Here is a 22,348-nt window from a genome sequence, read left to right as displayed (position 1 = left end):
TGGATTTGAAAGCAGAGGACAAACTCTAAAAGTTTTGCAAAATTTAATTTTTAAAAAAAATTTTTTTTTTCTTTTTTTTTTCTTTTTTTTTTTATTTTTTTTTTTTTTTAGAAATAAATGATCCGTTTTTTAGATCCATGGCAATAGTTACACACCAGAATTTTGAGGAGAAACTAACACATCAATATTATGAACCTGTGGTTTGAAATACAATTGGAGAAAAGAAAATTCATTAATATAAAATTACTTTTTGTTTCTATGAATACAGTTAAAATTAGTCGAACCGATTATATTGTACCATTTTTGTTAGACACGATATTTGACCAGATGAAAAGAATAAGATTTTAATGCTAAAAAAATTGGTTGGACGGTTAATGAGAATTTTTTTTGTGTGTGCATTTGTTGATGAATTTTATTAATAATGGAAGATTAGATGATATTGTAACCAAGAGATACAGCGCATTCAGAAACTGCCTCAATAATGTTGATATTTAATAAATATTGATATTGTTGTTTTTTTTTTAATTTTAACAGGCAAATGTGACATCCAAGAAGAGAGAAGTTTGCAATTTAAAATCGTTTATAAGGTTTCTGGCAAGTGCTATTTTGCTTCTAGTGCTCTCAGCAAATGCAAGTTCACTGTTTTGAAAGAATACAGAAGTGGCGTCTCGTAAGACCGGATATTTTGTTACTTTCTCTTGTGCTTCGCACTGGTGAAAAAATTAAGGAAATTCTGTCACACTCGCTAAATAAATTCCATATCCAACAACAAAACATTGAATATTCTTTGTGTATATTTTTCTGCATACTTCATGCTAGATAGGAAAACCAAAAAGTGTAAAATAACTTGTTTGTAATGGGAATCTCTCTCTCTCTCTCTCTCTCTCTCTCTTTTGAAATATCAAATAAAAGAACAAACGTATAAGACACGTGTACTGTAAGCATTTTAATGCGAATTGGATTGAACAATATTTTTGTATTGACAAAAACAACTATTTGGTAAATTTCGTATTACATGTCTGTATTTTTCTTTAAATCATTACACCCACCTCCTGCTGAATTGATCAATAGGATACACGTATATAAATATAAAAGAAAAAATGACCTACCCGACGAGTTGCATTTGTCAAGATGTGGCGAGTATTGCTGGTGATCGTGTTTGCTGTTTATTTGGAAGGTAAATATTGCTTAGTTTTAGAAATTTAACTGTGGTTGTAATTCTTAAGTTTAGAGCATTTATTATTATTTATAATATTTAGAATTCAACTGCAAATTTGAAATGTTAAAGTAAGAAAAAATGATACACCTTTATCACTATCTTAAGTTGATGTTTCTCTGTTTTCTTTTTTATGCAAAGGCACAAATGGGTTCCTTTTTTGGAGACTTAATTGGAAAAGAAAGCCTAACAATAAAGGCACGATCACAAGACAAGGTATTGTAGTGTTTAAGTTATGAATATAAGCATATTAATTTTATAGATTTTCTTTCTGGTATTTCAAATTTGATATCATCATTCGTAATCAATGTTCGCCTGCATTTTTAGACTGTAATCTATGATTTCATTGCCAAACATTCTTTTTTGCTTAAAGGTGCATAGACACAGATTTGAAGTTTATATTTTCTCAAAATGTTCTATATAATGTCAAAACTTATATGTTGCTATAGAATTTCACACGAATATAAAATTAAAAACTTATTTAATCTGGAAATTATTGAAACTACGAATTTCGGGAGGCGTTTGATTAACAACAAATAAGTTGATGATACAAGGATATCAACAGTCCTGTTTAAATTCAACAATTTGCAAACTCTACAGTCGAAACAATGATCTTGCTGGGAAATACAATCTATCATTAAGTCGAATAATGACCCACGTTTTTCATACAAATTGTTAGGTCATCATTTTCTCATTGAAATGTCAACGAATTTTCCGTTTGCCCGATCTTTTCAAGGAGTACACGGCATGCGTTATCGGTCGACAGGGGATGCTTACTCCTCCATGACACCTGATCCCACCTCTGATGATTTCTGATATCTGTGTTTGCTCTGCTCCCAATTTGTATTGTTCCAATGGACTTTTGAGCTAGATTACTGCTCGTTATCTTCATATTTCATTACACAATCTAGTAGTATCAGTAAAAATCACTATTGACAATCCGATCATATATATATATATATATATATATATATATATATATATATATATATATATATATATATATATATATATATATATATATATATATATATATAAAGACAATTCGGTATCTGTTTTAAATTTTGTCTATGTATTGTGATATTGAAGTAAATTTATTGTGATATATGACTCAGTAAACTTACATAGGAAGAATGCATTTGGAACACGTACGTATTAGTCAAAGATACGGTTATTTTGACAATTATAAAATTTGAAACCTCCGGTCTCAAGAGAAAAAGGGGAAGGTCTGTTAATTTAAATGCAATTTGACAACATCGAGATTTGTAGCTATATACATGTATCATGCTGTAAATTTTGTGTACTCAGATAAATGAAAAATTTACATGATATAAATTGCATTTACCTGCATCCAGTAAATTTAGAATTTTCAACATTATATAAAAATGCAATAAAAATAGTGAGTGAACATGAGCAGAATAGAAATAAATTCGGTAATGAATAAAATTTAAAACAGGTTTCAGCACGGCAAAACCTTAGACTTTCAGCTAGATGTGCGGTCACGCTAAAGGATTATTACACGTGTGGGTCACAAATAAACATCAAGTAACATTAAGTATTTCTCATGCTGTTTTTGCAGCTTAATTTAAATTTCATATTTTCATTATTGTGAATACTAAATTAACATCTTCCCAATAACAGTTGTAGATCACAAGATGGTTTTTTTTTTTTTTTTTTTTTTTCACATTAATAGTTAACTTGAATTTCAATCAAAAATGTATCTTTCTGTATATTGATATCTTTTTAAGAAATGTATTTAATTTTTGAAGATTCATGAGGACATGAACTACGACGCTTCACGCCGGCACATTTCATGAAGCGCGTTAGCGCTTCATGATAAATATGCAGATGTGAAGCGTTGTAGTTCACATACCTCATGAATTTTCAAAAATTAAAGTCATTTCTTATGCCACAATTCAACTGTCATTTTTAAAGCAAAACAGTTTGCACTATAGTTTTGACGTCAAGTATGGTATTACGACGTAACAATAGAGATATTCATGCTCAGCCATGGTAGTTCATGAGAAAATGAACAGTCTTTTAATTTGCAAAGAATCTTAAAGAAAAATATTTGGAAATGTAAATATTAACTTGTAATCGCATAAATAATATATAAAGGAACTATTGTTCACATCATAACTTAACCACGTTCAGGGGTATTTGTGTTTACAAAGAAAAAAAACAACATTTTTGCTAATATTTGAATTGGGTTGAAAAGAAACAAGCCAAATAAATTAACATTAGCATACATGATAGGATTAAAGCATACATTTGTTTTAGATATGCTTGGCTGCTACGAAGACTCGAGGAGCAGGGTCCTTAGTGGAGGACGGACATGGGGCAATCACATGACAGTTGGCCACTGTAGACGAAGATGTGAGAAAGAGAGAACTCGATTTTACGGACTTGAGGTATTTTAATGGTTTGTTGCCCCTATTAATGCAAACATTGCAAAAAGAAATTGTATATTAAATTCCCATGTATAAAAACGAATCATAAATCTGAACAGCATCAAAATCATCCAAAAGAATTTGAATTTTTAAAAAAAATCGAGTCAGAATGTTTTATACGGAAAATTGTGTTTGAAAGATTTTTTTGGGCAAATCAAGTATTAATATTAAAAGAATAATATTTAAGTATAATGTTGGAAACTAATTTTCAAATAAAATTTCTTTTAAAAATCCATTAATTTACTTAAAATAATATAGGCTGGCAATGAATGTTTCTGTGGGAATTCCATGCGCTACAAAAACAAAAAACCATTAAGTGACTGCAAGATGAAATGTAAAGGAAATCATGAGGCTTGTGGGGGTGCCTGGAGGGTCCTGATTTACAGAAACCGAAAATATCGCAGCTCAAGTGAGTTCTTTTTAAGATTATACTAATCGAATAATTAATATTCATAACATCTATATATTTTGCTGATTCATTTCAAATTAAAAGTACATGTATATTAATTATACGTTTTTGCTTTTTGTTTGTTTTTGTTTTTTGTTTGTTTGGTTGGTTTTTTGGTTTTGTTTTGTTTTGGTTTATTTTTGTTTTTTACTGAAAAAATTTACAAACGAATAAAGCAATGAAATTCATTTATGGCAACATATCCTCAAAAATATGCAAGCAAAGTATTAATGAACTTATGATATAGCGATATTAATCTATATTGACATTTATTAGTTTTATCTGCAGCTACATACATTTTCGGAATTGCTTTAGCAAACTATTTACTACTGTATTAAAGAACTAGATTTAAAAAAAAAAAAAATCAGACATAATGTTACTTCTTTAAGATATTTAGGAGTCTGTATATTTTTCTGCAAAATTTTGAAAAATCTTGCATAACGTAGAGAACGAGTGTAATGGACGTAGGGAGGTTGAAATGTCACATGATAATTGAAATTATCTGTCAAGTACCGGTATTGTACGTGTTGTAATTCTGCAGAAAAATTCCACAACAGACCAGAGACAGAATTATATTAATGCCACCTCTGGAATTTCCAGGGGTCCGTGTTTTATGCCTCATCACAGATATGTTTTGTTTATAGATGTTTTGAGATCGATCACTGTTCGTTATCTTTACCTTTTACATGCAAGAAAAAACAACTAATAAAACTAGTATCATCATTTATTTTTCAAAAGTACTATTTTGTTGATTCAAGTTCTCTCTTCTTCCCCACCCCTCTCTCTAATTATTATTATTACCAATTATACAATGAAATTAGTTGATGATGTTATTACTGTTACATTATTGAAAGTACTTGTAGTTATTTTTTTTCTTTGTAGACTTTGTTCGAAAGACAGGTAAAGCAGTTACTTTAATTAAATATTATAATGATAATATGTCTCTTGTTGGATGATACCGGTATCGATATATATAAACTTTCATTGAAGCGCAGCTATAAATTTTTGACAAAATGTTAAAATCAGTGTTCTCATAATTATTGAATTATTATAAATTTATATAATAAGTATACACGATAATTGTCGTGTACTCGTTATATGAATGTCTAATAATACTAATACATGTAGTCAATTTATATTTGGTGATAGTTCATTTGATCTAAAGCGATGGATCCCCCCATGAACTATATATCTATTGGTCTTGTCTATATGGTAATTCTGATGATGGGTTTTTAAACTTGGAAGTGTTATTTGTTATTTACAAATTACAGTTTTAGTTTTTGTTTAACCCAAAAGTTTTAACAACCAACCCAAAATATTGCGTTATCATATTACCGTGAAATTTCCACGTGGAATTTATCCTTACACAATTCAAGTGTAATGCATATACATGTGTGTAATTCTGATTTTAATGAAAGGAAAAAATGACAAACTCACATGCTCATATTTAAAATCAACATCGTACGTTCTCTCTCTTTTTCAGGACTCGTGGGATGTTATAAAGATGGCTGGTATAGGACTCTAGGCGGCTCGTATAGACGGAGTAGCTACATGACTGTCAATAGATGTATAGCTATTTGTAAACGCAAGAGGAATTGCTACGCCGGGGTTGAGGTTCGTTCACATCAAACTACAAAACGAGATATATTACTTTTGTCGTACAAAAATTACTCAGATTACTCAATACTATCTTAGGGAATTCAATTGTTCAATTTGGTTGAAGTGGACAAGGATATTCTGGCATTTACATGAACGTGTAAAAAATTAGACTCCTACATCAAAACACTTTTTTTTTACTTTCGTTGTCATAAACTTGTAATTGCAATATTTTACAAAGCATACTCAATGCTGGTGTCGAAAAATAATGACATCATAATCGGACGCAATGGTCTAGTCAGAACGAAAGAATTACTATGTTTCATTTGATGCAGTAAAAAATCTCCGAAGACACAATTGTATCGGCTCACAGATATGATAATTATACAGTAGGGTTTTAGGGAATCCAATTCGACTTTATCTATTTTACAAATACATGTAACTAGACCCAGACGCATTTATATCTAGGATCAGTGATAAAAGTTATGAGGAGTTACTTAAACCATTAAATATTACAGTATGGGGTGGAATGTTTCTGTGGAAATTCTCTTCGCCGGAGGCAGAAAGTTGCCAACTCGCAGTGTAAAATGCCTTGTAGTGGCTACAGAAAGGAAGGATGTGGTGGGAGATGGCGGATTGCTATTTACAGGACAAACGTTAAAAGAGGTAAAATAGGACAGCTCACCTATTTTGATAACTAACGTAAAAAAAATAATAAAATAAAAAATGAAGAACACCAAATGTTGGCATAGTACACGTACTGAAAAAAGTTTACACTAACACCACTCAAAGAAGAAAACAGATTCCCTGTCTTAAATGGTAAATAAAAAGTTTATTATCTTCACATAGATATGGATCGCTGTGTCTTTATATAGTAAAGAATTATATTACCAGGTACATTAATTTATCAAGTAAGAGGCCATAATTCGAAAACCTTTAAGTGGAATGGTTCAATTTTCTGAGTGTTGTTGCCCAAGACCTTAAGGACAGGTGATACAAACTTTTTTTCAAAAATCATGAACATAGCAACTAAATCTATGTTTACAAGAATAAATAAGTTTAACCTGGGTAAATTTTTTCATTGAGAATTCCTCAGTAATGTTCTATAAAGTGATTTAAAAAATGACCAGATTTATAAAGATTATGGTAAGAAAAAAGAAAATTGAACATCATAGAAAGATTAGAATTTCTAAATTTCTTAGAGATTTTATATTTGCATCATTTACAACTAATATAAGTCAAAAAAAATATATCAATCCATAGATCCAATTTTTTGTTTGCAGCATGTGTCTTTAAGGTGTGTAACAATTCAAAACTAATTTCTTAAAAAGGTAGAGGCCACTGCGCAAATATAGTTAAATGGTGTCTAGGATTTAACTTCATCTCCCTTGATTGGAATGACTAAAATTTGAATGTGTTCTTGGTGATGATCGACAACTTTTTTGAAATCGATTTCAAGCAAGTAATTAAAAGTTTCTCCAATTGATGAGCGATGTCAATCAATTTCTTCTAAAGCACTGGGCGTCACCTATTTGTTGTACTTAATGTATCTCGATTCAAGATAATATACATAAAAAGTATATTAAGTGTATTAAAGGTCAAGGTCACTAAGCATTAGATATTGTTATCTTGTCTGAGTAATAACTTTGGAACCCTTGGTTACAACCAATTTAAACTTGAGTGTTGTTGCTGATGGCCTATCAAAGCGTGTTTAAATTTTGATTCAAGGTCACATCTTAACAGACAATGTCACTGATTAATTAAACCTTGAAATCGTGTAAGAGTCATAAGTTAAAAAACCTATAACTAGAAAGAATTCAAAAATGAGTGAATTGCTTTTGATGTCGTATGGGTTTGCTATGATTGACACAGGATTATACCTCAAAGGCCAAGTTCACTGAACAACAATGAGATGTTGAAATTACGATACATCTTTTAGGTCAATAATTTTGCATTAAATAAGGTTTTTGTATCGAAACAAGGGCATGTCTTTCAGGTACTGTTAAGATGGCAAGAGATATTATTGGGTAAAGGGAAGACATTCAGCCCCCCTCCCCCAATATATGCATCTAATCCCATATTTACATTATCTTTGCAAAGGAAATAATTGTGGACGGCATAGGAAATGTCATTCAAATGCAAGATGCGTAAATGGAGAATGTCGATGTAACAAGGGATACACGGGAGACGGCGTGAAAAGATGTTATCGTAATCTTTTTCGTTATTTATTACTGCAATAATTCAATAAAATTAATTTGGTATTTGCATATCTTCGTGTTAATTACAATTTTAATCACTAATTACTCTAGAAACCTGTACCTGTTCAGCATCAGGAGATCCTCACTATAGAACATACGACGGCCAGATGATTCACTTCATGGGCATCTGTAAATACACCTTAACTAAAGTCAAAAACAGCCGCTCTAACATCTTTAACGTGGAAGTCAAGAACGAATATCACGGCAGATCTCGTCATGTATCTTATACAAGGCTGGTGGACGTCAAATTGGGAAAAAACACCATTCGTCTGCACAAAAAGCACCAAGTATATGTAAGCTGATAAGTATGTGTTCTGAGAAGATCAATTTTTGAATCAACATTAATTAATTTAAGCAGAATTTATGAATAATATCAGAATATTGATCACATTTTTGATTATTTTCATGCTGTATAGAGGGTATACATATTTAACTTTTATTTGGTTACATTTAGCTTAATAATGAGTGTTTAGCAATTTTAAAAAAGGGGCGAGATTTTTTTGTTCCATTATTCCTTCAATATAAAAGTTCAGATTATTTCAATTTACTTCAGCTTAATGGAATAAGAATATACCTACCTTACACAAGACGCGGTGAGTTTAGAATTTTTAGGAGCGGTAACAAAGTCAAGGTTATAGCCAGTACTAACGATGGAGACGGCGTGGTCACGTGGGATGGCTGGAGCTCGGTCACAGTGACTGTTCCAAAAAATCTCGGACGTCGTATGATAGGACTTTGTGGGGACTGTAACGGGAAAAAAGACGATTTCCGTACAAAATACGGTAAAGATGTGTCCAGAGACTCCCAAAAATTCGTCAAGATTGGCAATAGTTACACTGTGAAGGACGATACTGACCAAATTCATCAGAGGTACCCCCAAAATATTAAATAGAGATGCTGATCTTGAATTAGTATTCATACATCTGAAGTGAAAATAGCTTTTAAATTTTGAGAAAAAAAGTTTAAACCCTCTTATTAATATTATGGGTTACTAGTTCATTTTGAAGGGTTCTTTTGCAGTTGTAAGGTGCATGAAGTATCAAATAAATGCACACCAGAACTGCGAAAGAAAGCCATGGATAGCAAAGTTTGTGGCTTTCTTAATTCAGAGAAGAAAGACCAAAGTCCATTCAGAGATTGTTTAGCTGAGAGTCCAACGACGAGTAAAGAAATGTTTGAGAACTGTGTGTTTGATTTCTGTACATATTACTCGGAAGTCTCTCAGCGGAAGAAAGCTATCTGCCAGAGTGTGAGCGGTTATGCGGAATATTGTGCTGACTTGGGAATTTCTGCTAAATGGAGAACTAATGATTTCTGTCGTATGTAATTTAAATTAAGCATTAAAATCACAATTGTCATAAGAAAAAAGGTTATAAATAAGTGGATACAACAATGATATTCAGAAAATTTCTGTCTATATTTAGAACGTTTCATTCGTTGATGATTATGAATGTCCTTAATCTTTTAGCATTTCCCTGCGGTGAAAATATGGTGTATGATACTGAGATGAGTGGTTGTCCGGCCTCCTGTGTGGATCCAGACTCTGAAAAAGATTGTGACCAACCTCCGACAGAAGGATGTCGTTGTAAGGATGGTTTCATCCTGAGTGATAACAAATGTGTAGAGAAATCAAAGTGCGGATGTAAAGGAGCGGATTCTAAATATTATCCCGTAAGCAATTTAAGTCTATTATGATATTACTTTAAATTCAAAACTTTTCAAGATGTTATTCGAAACTGTTCGACTGTTTCATTATTAACATTGATAATCCTTATTTCTGAATCGTATGTGGTCAAAAAGCATTTGCACACGGTCACCGACCATTCGTTCTGATCGCACAATTTTTGAAAAAGGCGATTGTGGGCGCTACTGCTACGATAAATTTGAGCTACAGACTGACTTGCAATTTAGCCCAAATGATCAGTGTTTAATTGATAAAACATCCTCTCTTCCACCAGTCACGATCGGTACAAGGTTTTGGACTTGAAAGACCCCCTTTCTGCTAGTGCGATCATTTACGATATCTGCGACTAGACGTGCTATATCTGTACCATTTTTCTGCTATTCCAGTTGTTGTTGTTCTTTTTTTTTTTTTTGGTCGCAGCCAGGTATAAGTTAGTCAGTGTTACGGGGCGTTACAAACATGATTTTCATTTTCTTATCGAGCCTGTTGGTTTCGAATTAAAGTAAGGTAGGTCTTGAAGAGATAAAGGTCTTTAAGGAATGTTGCAGTTGATATCACCTTTATCTCTATAACCCTGAGGCTATTTAGTATATATAGAAAAACATATCGTTATTAATCCCGATTAGGTCCAGACAATGAATTTATTTCCCATCTTACCATCTTATTTGTCCGAAGTATCTGACGTTTTCCAGGCTTTTTTCACGATTTTGATATTTTACGTGCCAGGAAAACGTCAGAACCGGCGCCATTACGAAAACTGGAAATTTCACCGTCTCCAACCGGAGCTAATTTTTGATACTTGCGAACTGAATTAAATGCCGAACCTACAATTTATCAGTAGCACAATGCTTCTAGTAATCACCAATATCGATGAAAAGAAAATATCACTTCACATTTCGATGAGGTCGTGCAAGTTTTTAAAATGCACGAAATGAAAAGAAAACTCGACGGTCTGATGAAATGTTTTCACAGACTGTATTTTTCATAAGCAAACCCAAAAAAAACGATAATGGTAAGTACTAAAAGCATTGTATACTTTTAATAAGTTGTGAATTCAGCATTTATTTCGGTTCGCAAGTGTCGAATATCAACCCGATAATGCCGCCTCCAGTTGGAGGCGGCGAATTTCCAGTTTTCGTAATGGCGCCGGTTCTGATGTTTTCCTGGCACGTAAAATACTCTATGTGTACTTAAAAATGCGGGCTTAATTTTTTAGCGGCTTTGGCGCGGACAACGATGCGCTAATTTATGAATACCGCTAATAAATCATTTATTACAATAGATGGCACGGACATGTGTAGCGTTAATTTATGATTACGCGAACAATTCCATACCCCTTGATTGCGTTAAATTTTGAATACGCCAATTTATGTACACGTACAGTTTCAAAATCATGAAAAAAGCCTGGAAAAATTCAGATGTTTTCCTGGCACGTAAAATATCAAAATCGTGAAAAAAAACGTCAGATATTTTGGACTACCATCTTATCTGCCTATCACTACAAGAAACTGTTGAACAGAAGTTCTCTTATTAAATTTAAGAGTCATTCTCTGTAACGACTTGAATTTTTATATAGAAGCTGTGGCACGCATAGTCTCAGAATTTCTCCAAACTCTCTATGATAAAAGTCTTTAATACCGTAAACTCAAATCAGGCAGAAATTGGTTGCTACGTGTCATGGTTAGCATGGCAACATGTCCTAAAGTTTGAAAAATGGCATTTTTCAACATGTTCAGAGTCCCACAGTTAACGTTTGCAGCAAAGCAAACAAGTGGCAATGATTGTTTCTGAAAGTTGAAGGCCTGATGTCTTAAATGCATGATAAACATGTTTGGTAAATCAACTTTTACATACGTTACTATGGAAACAAAGTATTCAAAAGTAATAATTTTGCTCATTTAATTTTGTAAAATCATACACTTAAGAATAAAAAAAAATATAGGTTGAAATGCAAGCAAATAATAGACAAAAGATCCTTGTAACATATACCAAGGAAGAAATATGATATTTCTTATAGGTTGGCAATGGTTGCCATGGTTTTAATACCAAGAAAGGATTTTAAATTTACTCTCTTAGTGATTAAATCTAATCCTATTTTTTTTAAATAGCATATTTCTATATAACTAATGATCAATTTTTAAAGATGTTTATGTGACCCTAATTCTCACATTTCAAAAAATTCAAATTCAATTCTTTAAATAGAGCGTTGCTATGGAAATAAGCCGAAAAAATATGCATAAAAATCTGAAAAATATTCTGTTTCCTTGGATACGTACCCTTGTCTGTAGATTCCCAAAACTTTTATGATTGGTAATTATGAACAACTAACCTGACTTTCAATTTTGACTGCCACTCAATCTCTTACTGGATGCAAAAAGCTGGCACATAGGGTTTAATATTTATATTAAATTAACAAAATCGAACATTTTCCCTTCTTGGTTACCATAGCAACAGTGTTGTATTTTTCAACAAACGTTATCAATATATGATATTCAACTTTAGTTTTACCAGATAAGTACTATTCAAGGTGAGTCAAATAATATGTTTCTTGAATAAAAGGTAAGTAAATTCCTAAGGCAGCAAAAAAATATCACTTTAAACAACTGGTACATTGTTTCCATGGTTACACTGCAAAGTAGCAATTAATCCCAATTTTTCTTATGTTATCGGTGTTGCAAGGTCCTCAGGATGTATATGTGCCAGTCATAAAATTTATTGTTTTTCCTGAAGATAGTAGCATTAACCCAATCTTAGCAACACACTTTGGATGGTAACACTGTGTTACCATGGCAACTATAAAAGTTATTTTTAGAATAATATTGCCAATACCTAATTACTTAAGGTCAAATATTTTTATTGTTTTTTCTTAGGTTGTTGATCGAGTTTAATCATTTAATACCCATCATAAGTGAATATTGAGCGTTTTTCTGCATTTTTCAGCATCTAAAATGTATTCCAAATGTATCCATGGTTACCACTTACTTAGAGATAAATTTTAAATAGTTTCTTTATAGCATAAGTGGCAACAAGGTGTCAGGTTTTGGGGAGAATGGTTTGTTTGTTATTCTTATTCTTTGTTAAGGCTTAATAAAGATTCAAAGTAGCTGAAAATTTCAATTTTTCCAACTTTTCTGGCTGTTACCATGGCATCCAAGACACATAGCAACAAAATTTTATTTGATATATGTTTCTGGTGTCAAGTTGTAACAACGGGCAAAATTTCATCAAAATCGGTGACCATGCGTGGCAAAGAAGTTTAAGTGGTTACAGAGAATCGCTATTAATAACTCCCCACACAATCAGTGGATAAATGTGTACGAAAAGAAGTTTCACCTTAAGGGATTCCCGACTTGGATGCAGTTCAAGAATATTGGCAAGTCTTGTCTCAGTCATGTTTGAGGGACGCAATCTATGGATGAAATCAAAAAAAAAGAAGGAATTCAATTTTTTTTTTCACGGGTACATATATTAAATGTACCAAATTAAAGTGTTTTGGTCGCCAAGAATTGTTGTGGACTCTTAGATAAGTAGATTTCAACAAAATCATACAATTACGTAACAGTCAACTTTACAATTTTTAAAATAAATTTACAACTTAGTACAGTAAGACCTTCACTTTCTAATTTTGGCTAAAGTCGGCTCAGTGGCCAATCAAATCTACGTAGGACCTTATTGTATGTATCGTTATTTACTAGAATTTTTTAAGAAGGCATTATTAAGAATATGGGTCACAAATTTTATTTATTTACCCAAATGTAATTGTACTGTGATTTATACTGAAACTACTTTGTTTCAGTTGGGGACAACATTTACCTCCTCGGATTGTACGACCGTGCAGCAATGTAAAGTTGAGGGCGGCAGTGTAGGGTTTAAGACTATTCTTACAAAACCAAAGTGCGGACAACACCAGGCATGTTCAGTGCTCAATGGATCTCCGACATGTGTGTGTCAGAAAGGATACATCTCCGATGGGAGAGATGGCTGCTTAGGTAGCCAGAAATTATTTGTAAAATATTTAAAATTATTTTTTAATTGATTTTAATAATTATGTTAACGTAAATTCTACAGGAAAAAATATTTCTAAAAATATTTTTTCAGAGGAAAGTCCCAAGTGCAATAACAAGAAAACAGACCTCAAATGTGAGTCTTCCAGTGGGAATAAAGTTGTGTGTACTGTTCCAAAGGCAAAAACCGTGCTTCATGTTAGATCCACTGCAGCAGACTGCAAGTATGGATCTACATATGGAATATCTGGGGATGGCATTTGGGTGTCGCTTACATGTAAAGGGACCTTCTCTGTCTGCTACCTTCCAGGTATTTTCCAATAAAAATACACATGATACATGTATACAAAATATTAAACTATTGTGAGCGTTCCCATTCGCTCTGTATGCTGAATCTCTTTGAAAATTCTTACGTTTATTTCTTTATCATTATTGCAGTACCGCCTCCGCCAGGAACAGGTAAGATTATGCTTCTAGTCCATACTATCAAAATTCATGAGTTTGTAAAACAGCTCAATATTGTTAAAAGGAAGATCTAAGATTATCTAAGATTATTTAGATTATTTAATTTATCTTATCTTACTATCTAACTATTACCTAATTATCTTATCTATCTATCTAAGATTATATTGTTTTAGAATACATTGTGTGAAATGTTAGAATAAACTTGAAATTACAATTCGTCACAAATTGTCTTGCGTGATATGAAATAAACTAATCTCACAAAATGTCTTCTGTGATATGAAATACGTACTAATCCCATTTTACTGAATTTGAAAACTATCTCGCAAAATTTCTATTACGATATGAAATAAATTTTCTCACAGAATTTTTTTTTTATGTAATTAATCAATCCACATGATGTTTTTAATTATTTGAAATACATGTTATTTTTTCTTACAGAATGCCTCTTTTTATATATAATACTCCTTTTTAACAAAATCTCTTTTATGATTTGAAATGATCTCAAATGGAAAATCTTTGGACCTTTGAGTTTGCTTACTGTTTGTTATCTTCTTATTTCATGATATAAAGTAAAAATATCTCACTGAATTCTCGTGAAATGTCTTTTATGATATAACCCTATCTTTGCGAAATGTTTTGTATGATATGAAATAAACCTATCTCGCAGAATGTCTTGCTCACGATGATCCCCATGGAAAGAAGTACCAAGGCACCGTGTCATCTACAGAGTTGGGTTACACTTGTCAGAAATGGTCCTCTCAGTCGCCACACGCGCATTCTTTACTTAAAACCTTAGACAACAACCACTGTAGAAATCCGGATAATGAGAAAGCGGCCTGGTGCTACACAACTGATCCCAAAAAGCGATGGGACTACTGTCATATTCCTGTCTGCCGTGAGTAATTTTTTCTTCTTTTTTTTTTCTTTTTTTTTGCAAATTCAGTATTAAAAAAATGAATAAATAAAAAGGTCTAAATGCATATGTATCTCTAGCGAAAAACAGTTTACATTGTAAACAATTTTATCAATTCTTTACGTAATAAGTGCATAGTGAATTGATATTGTTTTTTTTAATTTACAGCGGGTGTAAAACCAAACATCAATGTTGATGGTAAGTTTGTTATATTGGTGCTAATTTTGTAATCAAAGAAAAGGCAGAATTTTGGAATCGATTGTACTGTACATATATTTGTTTGAAGGACTTGATTTTTCAAATATTATCATCAAACTGGTCACACTTTATCCCTTTTGAAAAATTATGTAAATCTCATTATACGCATCAATATGTGCATAATAATAAAACCAGTAACAGTTACTATAGTATTTCAAGCAGTTTTCTTCATCGCCACCACGAGAAGACCAATTTATTTGTCTGGTCAACATGCAATTGCTAAGTTATTTACTTTCAGTCAAACAGTGGCGTTTTATTAACCCCACAAGTAAAGGTTGGGAGTATAAAAAATTCCTCAAGGTCAAAACCACAGTTATTGGCATTTTTTTTTTTCTGAGAGAGTTTAGTTTTTAGAATGCACGCTCCGGAGAATTAATTTTGTTAGGGGTGCACTAGTACCATATGTTATTTGTTTTAATATATTCAATGAATATCAGAATGGTTACATTTTTTCAATCGAATTACTCCTTATATTAAGAATGTCTCGATGCTGGCGATCCAAAAGGATTGAAATATGGTGGTTACAGAAACACAACAAAATCAGGCAAAACATGCCAGGACTGGGGACGACAGAGACCCCACAGTCATTCTTTCAAGAAATTAGCGGATCAAAGCAACTTTTGCAGAAATCCCGATAACGAGGCTGCTCCTTGGTGCTACACAACATCCAGCGCCACTCGGTGGGAATTCTGTAGTATTCCAGATTGTGGTAAGTGATAAAGACTGTATTGTCTTCAGGATTATGATAATTGTGAACGCATTTGTTGATGATTTATCTATATTAAGGAAGATTAGATAATATTGTAACTAAATGAGATGTGCGTTCAGAAAGTGCCTTAATAATATTGATACTTAATGAATATCAAAATTTATTTTATAATCTTAACAGGCGAATGTGACATCAAGCAAGAGAGGAGTTTGCAGTGTGAAATCGTTTACAAGGTGACCGGCAAGTGTTACTTTGCCTCAAGTGCTCTCAGCAAATGCAAGTTCACCGTGCGTTTGAACGAATACAGAAGTGGCGAGTCGGAAGCAAGGATACTGAAGGATGGCAAAGCACACATTCTCCGCGCAGGAGATACCCATAAGAGCTGTGCCTCGTTCGAGATGCGCTCCAACACGCTGTACGTGGTAGAGAAGCTTTGCGAGGAGAAGTGTACAAAACCTCCAGTTATTGTGAATTAGGAGGCAATGAACTAGTGTTATTATTTTTCGTAATCTGTTATTATCATAATTTTACCTTTCTTTATGAAATGTCAATTATTATTCAAATTAAACTGAATTCAGCAAAGCTAGTTAATCTTACTTACTCTAAAGAGGAAAAAATGCAGGATAACATAAAACTGCATTGCCAAAAATTATGAAAATTGGTCAGAGAAGTATCTAAGTAATTATGCTACAGAAGCGTATTAGTGCCACTTGGACACTTTTTTATTTTTCATTTTGCACACTTTAATCTGTAAAATGCACACTTTAATCTGTAAATTTTACACTTTAATCTGTAAATTTTATACATTAATCTGTAAAATTTACACTTTAAAGTGTAAATTTTACACTTTAATCTGTAAAATTTACACTTTAATCTGTAAAATTTACACTTTAATCTGTTTTATTCACATAATCAATTTGTCAACCTCATACATCTTACTTATCACGCTATAAAGCCAACAGACCATGACTCCTGCATGATAAAATTTAATTTTGATTTCTTATTAACAATAAATGTGGAAAATAATTACTTATCAGATATTATATGTATGGATATAAAACAAATAATGAGCAATCAAGTAAGACTGATATAAGTGAGACTTTCATAGAGTATTTGAAAGAATTATGAATTCAGTGGAAGTGAACAGCAAATCAAACACACACATCTTCTCATCGATCAATGAATATGACATTGATATCATTATACGCAAATCATTTGATGCGCTCAGCAGTTCAATTATTGATAGCATAAATTGAATTACATTCTACATGTATTACGGGCAACAATTGAGTTACTTATTGAATTGAAAATTTTTAAATAACCAATTAATATATTAATTATGAAAGTATATGCATGTGTAAATCATTAAAGTATATGAGTTTATATTAATTTGGAACAGCATAAAATTGATATCTTTTGATTCAATGATGTATCTTTATTTTTACATTCTAAAATGATCGTAATTTTAACTGTTATAACTTACATTATGATCATAGTCCCATAAACTTGCAATATCAATCTGAACTGCAAATGAAAAGACAAAAGTATTCAAGATATATATTTTTAACTGTTCGTCGCTCTTCACTATAGTACTAAATAAATATACTGGATTGAAAGCAGATTCCAGATATTTTGCTGGGGAAAATTACGAGGCCCATGATCAAATTGCCCATCCTTACTTATCAAATATACATGTATAAACTTTAATGCAAACATTTGTGAACATTTCAGCTTTATACTAATTTTTCAAATGTCATAGGTTTAACACCATGCAACGACCGTTCGATTATTACAGACTACAGAATAAGTTTTTCAGATTAAAGTGTAAAATTTACAGATTAATGTGTAAAATTTACAGATTAAAGTGTAAATTTTACAGATTAAAGTGTAAAATTTACAGATTAAAGTGTAAAATTTACACTTTAATGTGTAAAATTTACAGATAAAAGTGTAAAATTTACAGATTAAAGTGTAAATTTTACAGATTAAAGTGTAAAATTTACACATTTTAAAAGTGTAAATTTTACAGATTAAAGTGTAAAATTTACACATTAAAGTGTAAATTTTACAGATTAAAGTGTAAATTTTACAGTTTAAATTGTAAATTTTACAGATTAAAGTGTAAATTTTACAGATTAAAGTGAAAATTTTACAGATTAAAGTGTAAATTTCACAAATTAAAGTGTAAATTTTACACATAAAAGTGAAGAAATTAAAAAATAAAAAGTGTCAAAATGGCACTAATACGCTTCCGCATTATGCAGTATAATTGGTGACTAAAATTAATCAATTTTGAAATGTATCACACCGGGGATTCGGATTCGTTACACCTGACTGCTTTCTTGTCAAAGGTACCTGCGTGGAATGGACAACACATGTTTGTGTTGGTTATTTTCATTACCCTTGTTTACAAATTATAGCAGTTTACGTGTATTTGCGTTTGTTTGTACTGCACTGATCTGTGCGCCTGATGTTTGTTAGGTAATTTTCTCTTCTGCCGTGGAAGAAGCACGAAGTTATTTTTGTAGCTACGGAGAGTTTTACAAAAGTTATGTTAAATACATGTACATCTACACTGGTGAAAACTGATTACACTGAACCGTGACCAAGTGAACGGCTTATATAGGGGCCGTTCAGGTAACGGAAAATGCAGCGTAATATGGCGGACAAACATAGATCTCTGCCTTTTAAGAATCGTGTTCAGCTGAGAAACACATCGTTTTTCGATGTAGAAAGTTAGTTTGAATTTCTTGCATTCTGACGGAAGTTCGGAGGGTACATGTATATTGCATTGCTAATGTAAGGTGAAAGACAACAACAGGTTGCTATGCAGTTTGTTGTGAATTTCTAAGTGGGAAAAACCTGGTGGTCAACGTCTTTTTGTCCTTCGTTTGAAAGAAACTGGAAAAGTTGCCGACCAACTTCGACGTGGACCTCCGCAAAAAACAGGGTTATTCATCTTGCTATCAGCATATTTAACACTTCTACTAAATCTGCTGTTCATTTAGAATACATCATAATTTAATCTTTCACATAAAATGTGCGAGTTTGATCTGCGAGCTCTTCTACCTTAGGTTGATTTATCTCACTCGCACACCTGCATCTTGTGTGGCTAATTGTCCGAAGCCGATATAACGAAGCCGACTTTACTTGTGTAAAGTCACAATGCAGATAATCCTGGAAGAGTTCCGAAGTGAAGAGCGAGGAAACGGGATGCTGCCGGTGATAGTTTGATGACTATTTCACGATGGGCAAATAGCACATAAACTATTCTAATGTAGGGCTGTTTAGAAAAAAAATAGCAGGTTTATTCGTCATATTTTTATATAGAAAAAAAATAAAAATAAAATAAAACCAGAAGAGTTCCGAGATGAAAGGCGAGGGAAACAGAATGCTGCGGTGAATAGTTTTATTAAGTTTCAATCTGGATAAAACCAGAAGAGTTCCGAGATGAAAAGCGAGGGAAATAGAATGCTGCGGTGAATAGTTTAGTGACTATTTCACCTTGGGCAAATAGCACAAAAACTATTCCACGGTAGGGGCTGTTTGGAAAAAATAGCATGTTTATTCGTCATATATATCTATATGGAAAAATTCAGAGGTATAATAAAAAAATGATTCCTGGAGGTTTAAAAAGTTTTTATTCGGGCCGTTTTTCATCAGTCGGAAGGGAGGGGGCAATCAAACAATTTTTAAAGATGGCTTTATTATTTTTTTTTCATTTATTTTCAAGCATTCATCATTAAGATATACTTATTTAAAAGTGTTATTTTTCCTTTTCTCTAAAAAAACGACACCGTCACAGTAGCTGAGTCGGTAGAGCGCTCGCTCCGTGATTAAAAGGTCGTGAGTTCGAATCTCGGTCGCGACTGACCTAAGTCGATAAAAAAAGTAGCAACTGTTCCTTCTCCAAGCGCTCGGCACTTTGAAGTGAAAGTTGCGGGAGACCTTAAAAACCGAGGTCCCGTGTCACGACAGGTGTTGGCACGATAAAGATCCCTCACTGCTCAATGGCCTTGAGTGCCGAATAAAGGTCTAAATTTGAAGCCCTTCACCGGCGTAAGGTGACGTCTCTACATGAGTGAAAAATTATCGAATGGGACGTAAAACAACGTACAATTAATCAATCAATCTCTAACAAAACATTGTACAAGTTGTTGCAATTTCCAACCTTTGATTTTAACTCTACAAGATCATAAGTAAAGATATCCAAAATCCAATGATAGAAAGTGGGTTTTTATGTAAAAGAATTTTGTATTTTCCTTTGAATTAAGACTAAATGAATACGAGATTGATAAATGTAGTTTAACAATAATAAAGCCTTTTTTTCTTGTTGTTGTGTATTTTAATGATCATTCCAACTTTATTACAAAAAGTCCCAAATTGGTTACTAGCTAACAGAATACTCAATGATATCAGCTAATAACATTTAAACATGGGAAATGCACTGTCTAGAGGTTCATTGCTCCCCACACAATCAATTCTTCAAAATAATACTCCCCTTTAAGCCATCTAACAGATAGTAAGCCCAACTCCACAATGTAAATCTGCATTAACTTACATGCACTGTTGATGTCCACTGAACTTTTCTTGGGTATTTCTCATGTAACTATATGTCTTTTGTCCTTGGTTTGAGAGATTTCCCTGATTTGTTTGTTTGTTGTTTAACGTCCCTCTCAAGAATTTTTCACTCATATGGAGACGCCATCACTTGCCGGTGTAGGGCTGCATATTTAGATCTATACTCGGAACTCGGGGCAATTGAGCAGTGAGGGATCTTTTTCGTGCCAGCACCTACTGCGACACGGGACCTCGGTTTATACGGTCTCATCCGAAGGACCGGTCTCCACGTCCTGCAGTGGGATTCGAACCCTCGACGTGAGGATCTACTCCTTACACCGCGACTCTAGAAAAACACTCTTACCACTGCGCCACGTGGGCGACGATTTTCCTAGTAATTCAACTTATATTTATTTTGACCGCAGTTTTGGAGATTATTTTTAATTTGAGGTCTTTGCCAATACACGAAACGCATTCTATCGTTTAACAGGGTCCGTAGGACATTTATCATTTGAACGATTGAACATTCTATCGAGGAGATAACAAACTGATGAAGCTCAAAAGTCCATTGAATCAGGAGCAGAGCAAACCAGGATCATTAAAAGCATCAGAGGTGGAATCAGGTACCATGGAGAAGTAAGCATCCCCTATCGACCGGTCACACCTGCCGACTGATACTCAAGGGCATGAGTATGATCAAGTTTTAAACCGAGGCAGGTTACTGACAGATAAGTTGATATTAATGGGATTCGTAAATGCTATGGTCATTATAATTATCTTGTTAGCAGGCATAACTTATTTTGGCTTATCAGTTGTAAGGCCTTTGTATTTATACTAATTTTGAGTTCAGAATGTTTCGTCTACTTGGCCAATACATAGGGCTCACGGCAGGTGGTACCGGTCAACAGGGTATTCTTGCTCCTCACAGGCACCTGATCCTACCTCTGAAATTTCCGTGTGTCCTTGTTCAAAGATTTGTATTTGTAGATTTTTTTTAGATCGCTCAATGTTAGTTATTTTCACCTTTTCTATTTAATTGAGAGTTTTCCTGATTGTTATTTTTAAATTTATTTTGACCTTAGCTTGATTTTCCTGGTAATTCTGTTTGAAGTTAAGTTTGAGAGTTTTCTCCTGGTAGAACCCCTCATTTTTATTGAAATAAATTCTCCACTCAAAGGTCTCACTTTTCGCAAGAGATTTTTAGAAGTAATATAATATATATATATACATTGTATGAACAGAATATTGCCCATATTTTGGTCCTATTCTACTAAGATTACACAAGTATACAGAGTCAACTAATTTATTCATTTCTAAAGGGGTAGATGTTCTTGGTATACTGGACTGTGATGTCAGATACACATATTCAAATTTTGGTATTTTCCCTTGGTTCTCAGATTATTTGCAGACCTCTTTTTCGACTACTATTGGGCCCAATCCACAGTGTGCCACGAAAAGATCCGATCGAATTTCCATATAATTCTCCCTATTCTAAGATTGCATTTCTGATTTCGATGCAGTATGAAACAAATAGACAATAATTACTAATGATAATGACCAATATTTGTTCATTATATAACAATACAATAATAATATAAACACAAAAATAGCATCTATGGGTGAAAGAACAAAACTTGCCAATTTCTTTTTCACTGCCCCTTGGACCTGAGGGGTGGGACTAAAAGCATCAAAATTAAGGCAATCTTTAAAAAAAACTGCTTTACTCCTATACATCATGCAGTTAAACTGTTTGCAAGATTGTAATAAGCATTGGGCCCTTTACCACA

The 22,348-nt window shown here is 32.8% G+C and overlaps 1 protein-coding gene across 1 annotated transcript; it reads left to right on the top strand.

The window, feature by feature from the left end:
• The first annotated feature begins 1,360 nt into the window (after positions 1–1,360).
• Positions 1,361–16,702, top strand: LOC133182852 (zonadhesin-like). The gene is made up of 18 exons (XM_061317697.1): positions 1,361–1,432; positions 3,497–3,627; positions 3,925–4,075; positions 4,997–5,014; positions 5,598–5,728; positions 6,229–6,376; positions 7,811–7,918; positions 8,020–8,261; positions 8,522–8,838; positions 8,989–9,287; positions 9,437–9,639; positions 13,449–13,641; positions 13,751–13,966; positions 14,095–14,115; positions 14,789–15,016; positions 15,203–15,232; positions 15,771–16,001; positions 16,182–16,702. Exons 2-18 carry the CDS (start codon positions 3,499–3,501, stop codon positions 16,475–16,477), a joined length of 2,961 nt encoding a protein of 986 aa, XP_061173681.1. The 5' UTR covers positions 1,361–1,432; positions 3,497–3,498; the 3' UTR covers positions 16,478–16,702.
• Positions 16,703–22,348: the final 5,646 nt, after the last annotated feature.

The sequence above is a fragment of the Saccostrea echinata genome, unplaced genomic scaffold, assembly GCF_033153115.1.
Source record: "Saccostrea echinata isolate AGI-Se365-2 ecotype Australia unplaced genomic scaffold, CSIRO_AGI_Sech_v1 ptg000009l, whole genome shotgun sequence".
Taxonomy (NCBI): Eukaryota; Metazoa; Mollusca; class Bivalvia; order Ostreida; family Ostreidae; genus Saccostrea; species Saccostrea echinata.
The sequence above is the reverse complement of the archived record's forward strand: the minus strand, read 5'-3'. Positions and strand labels throughout refer to the sequence as shown.